This window comes from Empidonax traillii, unplaced genomic scaffold (genome assembly GCF_003031625.1).
Source record: "Empidonax traillii isolate 1590-97213 ecotype Southwest subspecies unplaced genomic scaffold, ASM303162v1 scaffold2300:size67345, whole genome shotgun sequence".
NCBI classification, from domain to species: domain Eukaryota; kingdom Metazoa; phylum Chordata; class Aves; order Passeriformes; family Tyrannidae; genus Empidonax; species Empidonax traillii.
The window spans coordinates 1-5,638 of record NW_020957493.1 but is presented as its reverse complement, the minus strand read 5'-3'; the positions used below and the strand labels follow the sequence as shown (position 1 = coordinate 5,638).

At 46.8% G+C, this 5,638-nt stretch overlaps 1 protein-coding gene across 1 annotated transcript in view; it reads left to right on the top strand.

The window, feature by feature from the left end:
• KLHDC10 (kelch domain containing 10) overlaps nt 1–5,448 on the top strand; it is a 6,911-nt gene extending 1,463 nt beyond the window's left edge. The window contains exons 2-3 of the mRNA XM_027909670.1: nt 1,404–1,558; nt 5,296–5,448. Of these exons, the coding sequence (XP_027765471.1) occupies nt 1,404–1,558; nt 5,296–5,448 (308 nt within the window). The remainder of the gene's footprint in view (nt 1–1,403; nt 1,559–5,295) is intronic.
• Nucleotides 5,449–5,638: the final 190 nt, after the last annotated feature.

The window sequence follows — 5,638 nt, the reverse complement described above, 5'->3', positions numbered from 1 at the left end:
CACCCCACAGTTGGCCATACCCACCCCACAGTTGGCCATACACACCCCACAGCTGCCCCTATGTCCCACACCCCACAGCTGCCCCTATGTCCCATACCCACCCACCCCACAGCTGCACCCACAGAACCCCGACCATGGGTTGGGATCAGGGAGTTCTTTCCCTCTGCACTCGCCTGAGCAAGAGGGAAAGGGAGAAAGGGAAGGCAGGAGGTGTTTTCCAGGGGTTCCTCTGGAAACTTCCAGCACACACTGCAGGGCATCCGTGTCATGGGTGTGGGAACCCCATCCCTGCTCCTTTAATCTCCTTTAATCCCAGTTATTTTAATCCACACAGACCTGGGAATTCAGTGTGGGATTGGGGTGTTTCTTTTCTTTTTCACTCACTTGAGGAAGAGGGAAAGCAGGAGGTGTTTTCCCGGGGTTTCTCTGGAAACTTCCAGCGCACACCTTAAAACATGCAGGAACATCTGGGAACCCCATCCCTGCTCCTGGAGCTGGGATTTAATCCTGCCTGTTTTCATCCACGCAAGGCTGGGAATTCTGGAGGTGTTTCCAGCTGTTCCACAAGCAGACCCCGAGTTTGGCTTGGGATTTGGAAAGGGAAACTGGGAAAGCAGGAGGTGTTTTCCAGGGATTTCCCTGGATGGTTGCTCCAAGCAGACACCTCAGAGCATCCATGTCATGGGTGTGTGGGAACCCCCATCCCTGCTCCTGGAGCTGCTTTGATCCTGAGTAGTTTAATCCACACAAGAACTGGGAATTCTGGAGGTGTTTCCAGCTGTTCTCCAAGCAGATCCTGAGTTTGGGTTGGGATTGGGAAAGGGAAACTGGGAAGGCAGGAGGTGTTTTCCAGGGTTCCAAGCAGACACCTCAGAGCATCCATGTCATGGGTGTGGGAACCCCATCCCTGCTCCTGGAGCTGCTTTCATCCTGGCTGATTTATCCACAGTAGAATTGGGAATTCTGGATGCGTTTCCAGCTGTTTTGTAAGGAGACCCCGAGTCTGGGTTGGGATTTGGGATTTTTTCTTTCCCTTTTGGCCAAAAGAAAACTGGGAAAGCAGGCGGTGTTTTCCAAGGCTTTCCCTTCCAACAGACATCTCTGAGCATCCAAACCCAGCTGGCTGTGTTGGCTCCCCGTTTTCCCAGGCAGCCCTTTGCTTTCCCAGGGTTTATCCTGGATCCTCCAGATCCCTGTGGAGCCTCTCCGAGCTGTCAGAGCAGTGTTTGAACCCCGAGCACTCCAGGGCTGGGAATCACGGAATGCCTGGGGAGGAACCTTACGGATCATCCGCCCCCAGCGCCAGGGCCGCCATCACCCATTCCAGACCCCCCAATCATCCCAGAACTGCCCTTTTCCCACTGCATCCCACCCAGTGTGTCCCCTCTGTCCCCCTGTCCCAGTTGTCCTGCACGGGAACAACCTGCTGGTGTTCGGGGGCACCGGGATCCCCTTCGGGGAGAGCAACGGCAACGACGTCCACGTCTGCAACGTCAAGTACAAGAGGTGGGCCCTGCTCAGCTGCAGGGGCAAGAAACCCAACAGGATCTATGGACAGGTGGGAAACAATGCCCTGGGCCTCCCACAGCCCTCCCCTCGTAGTTATCCCCACCTCCCGTAAATAAATCCTGGGAAATCCCTCGCCCAGAAAGAAAACGGGTCCAGGAGGTTCCAGGGGAAAAGGAAGGGTTGTCTTGGGGTCAGGAGGGGTAAATTGTGGGTCCTAAACAGCAGGAGTGGGGGATGGGAAGGGGGGGTGAGTTAAGGAGTGCTTGGGGCTCTCTGGAGTTGTTCTGGGACCTCAGAACTTTCCAGCCCCAAAACACTGAATGAAAACGGGGCGAAACTCCAAACTCCTACACGAAAACAGGGGTTTGGAGAGCTTGGTTTCCAAACTCTGCCTGGAAACAGTGGGGTCAGACCCCAAACTCTGCATGGAAACAGGGGTGTCAGACCCCAAACTCTGCCTGGAAACAGGGGTGTCAGACCCCAAACTCTGCATGGAAACAGTGGGGTCAGACCCCAAACTCTGCCTGGAAACAGTGGGGTCAGACCCCAAACTCTGCCTGGAAACAGTGGGGTCAGACCCCAAACTCTGCATGGAAACAAACAGGGGGGTCAGACCCCACACTCTGCATGGAAACAGAGGATTTGGGTTTTATTTCCAAACCCAAAACTCTATGTGCAAACAGTGGAATTAGGTTTTATTTCCAATCCCCAAACTCCAAATAATAACAGGATTTAGGTTTAATTTCCAAACTCCAAATGCAGGCAGTGGATTTAGGTTTTATTTCCAAACTCCAAATGCAAACAGTGGATTTAGGTTTTATTTCCAACCCCCAAACTCTGAATGCAAACAGTGGTTTGCAGATCAAACCCCAAACCTCCAAATTGAAAGAGTGGGGTTTTAGGTTTTAGTTTCCAACCCCAAAGCTCTGAATAAAAACAGGGATCAAAACTCTCGATGCAAACAGTGGGGTTCAGGTCTTGTTTTCAAAAGTCACAGCTGTAAATGCAAACAGTGGTTTGCAGGTCTGATTTTCAATCCCAAATCTCTGACTGAAAACAGGGGTTTGTAGGTTTTATATCCAAACCCCAAAACTCTGAATGCAAACAGGAGTTTGTAGGTTTGATTTTTGAAACTTAAAACTCTAAATGCAAACAGGGGTTTGCAGATCAAACCCCAAATCTCTGACTGAAAACAGGAGTTTGTAGGTTTTATTTCCAAATCCCAAAAGTCTAAATGCAAACAGTGGGTTTAGGGTTTATTTTCCAAACCCCAAAGCTCCAAATAATAATAATAATAATAATAATAATAATAATAATAATAATAATAATAATAATAGTGGAGGATTTAGGTTTTATTTGCAAGCCCCAAAATTCTAAATGCAAACTGGGGTTTTAGGTTTTATTTCCAAACTCCCAAACTCTGAATGCAAACAGTGGGTTTAGGGTTTATTTTCCAAACCCCAAAGCTCCAAATACTACTACTACTACTACTACTACTACTACTACTACTACTAATAATAATAATAATAATAATAATAATGGAGGATTTGGGGTTTATTTGCAAACCCCAAAACTCTGAATGGAAACAGTGGGGTTCAGTCTTATTTTTCAACCCCAAAACTCTGAATAAAGACGTTGCTTGGCGCATCAAACCCCACAAGTCTTCAAACAGAGGCTTTAGGTTTTATTACCAAACCCCAGAACTACAAATGCAAACAGGGATTTGTGGATCAAAACCCCCAACTCTGAATTCAAAGACTGGTTTGTCAGCTCTTATTTTCCAACCCCAAAACTCCAAATAATAACAGTGGGTTTAGGTTTTATTTCCAAACCCCAAACTCTGAATGCAAACAGTGGGTTTAGGTTTTATTTCCAAACCCCAAAGTTCCAAATAATAATAACAATAATAATGGAGGATTTAGGTTCTATCTCCAAACTCTACACTCTGAGTGCACAGAGGGGTTTGTGGATCAAACCCCAAACCTCCAAATGAGAGGAGTGGTTTGTGTAACCCCAGAACTCTGAATGCAAACAGTGGGTTTATTTTCAAACCCCAAAACTCTCCATGAAAGCAATGGTCTTCAGATCAAACCCCCAAACTAAATGAAAACAGTGGGGTTTAGGTCTTTTATTTTTCAAACCCAAACTCTTAAAACAGTGGTTTGTAGGTTTTGTTTCCAAACCCAAAACCCTCAATGAAAACAGGGGGTTTGTAGGTTTGATCTTCAAACCTCAAAACTCTGAAATGCAAATAGTGGGGTTTATTTTCAGGGGGGTTGTAGATTTTATTTCCAGCCCCCAAAACTCTGAATGCAAACAGTGCTTTTAATTCCAAACCCCAAAACTCTGAATGCAAACAGTGCTTTTAATTCCAAACCCCAAAACTCTTAAATGAAAACAACGAGCTTTAAGATCAAACCCCAAAACTCTGAATGGAAACAGTGGGGTTCAGTCTTATTTTTCTACCCCAAAACTCTGAGTGAAGGCAGTGGTTGGCAGATCAAACCCCACAAGTCTTAAAACACAGGCTTTAGGTTTTATTTCCAAACCCCAAAACTAGAAATGAAAAGAGGGATTTGTGGACCAAAACCCCAAACTCTGAATTCAAAGACTGATTTGTAAGGTCTTATTTTCCAACCCCAAAACTCCAAATAGTAACAGTGGGTTTAGGTTTTATTTTCCAAACCCCCAAACTCCAAATAACAATAATAATAATGGAGGATTTGGGTTTTATTTGCAAAGCCCAAAACTGTAAATGAAAACAGGGGTTTTAGGTTTTATTCCCAAACTCTGAATGCAAACAGGAGTTTTTTAGGTTTTATTTTCCAACCCCAGAGCTCTGAAATGCAAACAGTGGTGTCAACCCCCAAACTCTGCATGAAAACAGTGGTTTGATTTCCAAACCCCAAAACTCTGCATGAAAACAGGGGTGTCCAGCCCCAAACTTGGAATGAAAACAGAGGATTTGGGGTTTATTTCCAACCCCCAAACTCGTAAAACATGCAAACAGTGGCTTGTAGGTTTTGTTTTCAAAACTTAAAACTCTAAATGCAAACAGGAGTTTGCAGATCAAACCCCAAATCTCTGACTGAAAACAGGGGTTTGTAGGTTTTATTTCCAAACCCCAAAATTTTGAATGCAAACAGTGGGTTTAGGTTTTCTTTCCAAACCCCAAACTCTGAATGCAAACGGTGGTTTGCAGATCAAACCCCAGCACTCCAAATTAAAAGAGTGGGGTTTGTAGGTCTTATTTTCCAACCCCAAAACACTGAATGAAAACAGGGATCAAAACTCCAAACTCTCAAATGAAAACAGGGGTTTGGAGGGCTTGGTTTCAAAATTCTTTCTGAGAACAGTGGTGTCAGACCCCAAACTCTGCCTGAAAACAGAGGATTTGGGGTTTATTTCCAACTCCAAAACTCCAAATAATAACAGGATTTAGGTTTCATTCCCAAAGCCCAGAACTCCAAACAGGGCTTTGCAGATGGAACCCCCAAACCCTTCTTTGCAGCTCTTTATTTTTAAGCCCCAAACTTTTAAATACGAACTTTTAACTACAACAAAAAAAAAGGGGGGTTGGGGTCTTATTTCTCTTAAAAGAACAACTTGTAGGGCTGTCCTGGGTGAGGGTGGTGCCCAGGGAGTCCGTCCCACAGCGTGCCTGTGGGGTGTTCACAGCAGGAAAAGGCCTCTCCCCTTTGCCAGGCCCCTGCTGGCCAGCGGGTGGGATTGGGAGCGGGCAATTCCCCGTTTTCCATCCCCTTCCCGCGGGCTGTGTGTCCCCAGGCCATGGCCATCATCAACGGGTGCCTCTACGTGTTCGGCGGCACCACCGGCTACATCTACAGCACCGACCTGCACCGGCTGGACCTCACCACGCGCGAGTGGGTGCAGCTCAAACCCAACAGCCTGTCCTGCGACATGCCCGAGGAGAGGTGAGTGCCTGGGATACACACCTGGGATCCACTCCTGGGATACACTCCTGGGATCCACACCTGGGATACACACCTGGGATCCACTCCCTGGGATCCACTCCTGGGATCCACTCCTGGGATACACTCCCTGGGATACACTCCTGGGATCCACTCCTGGGATACACTCCTGGGATACACACCTGGGATCCACTCCT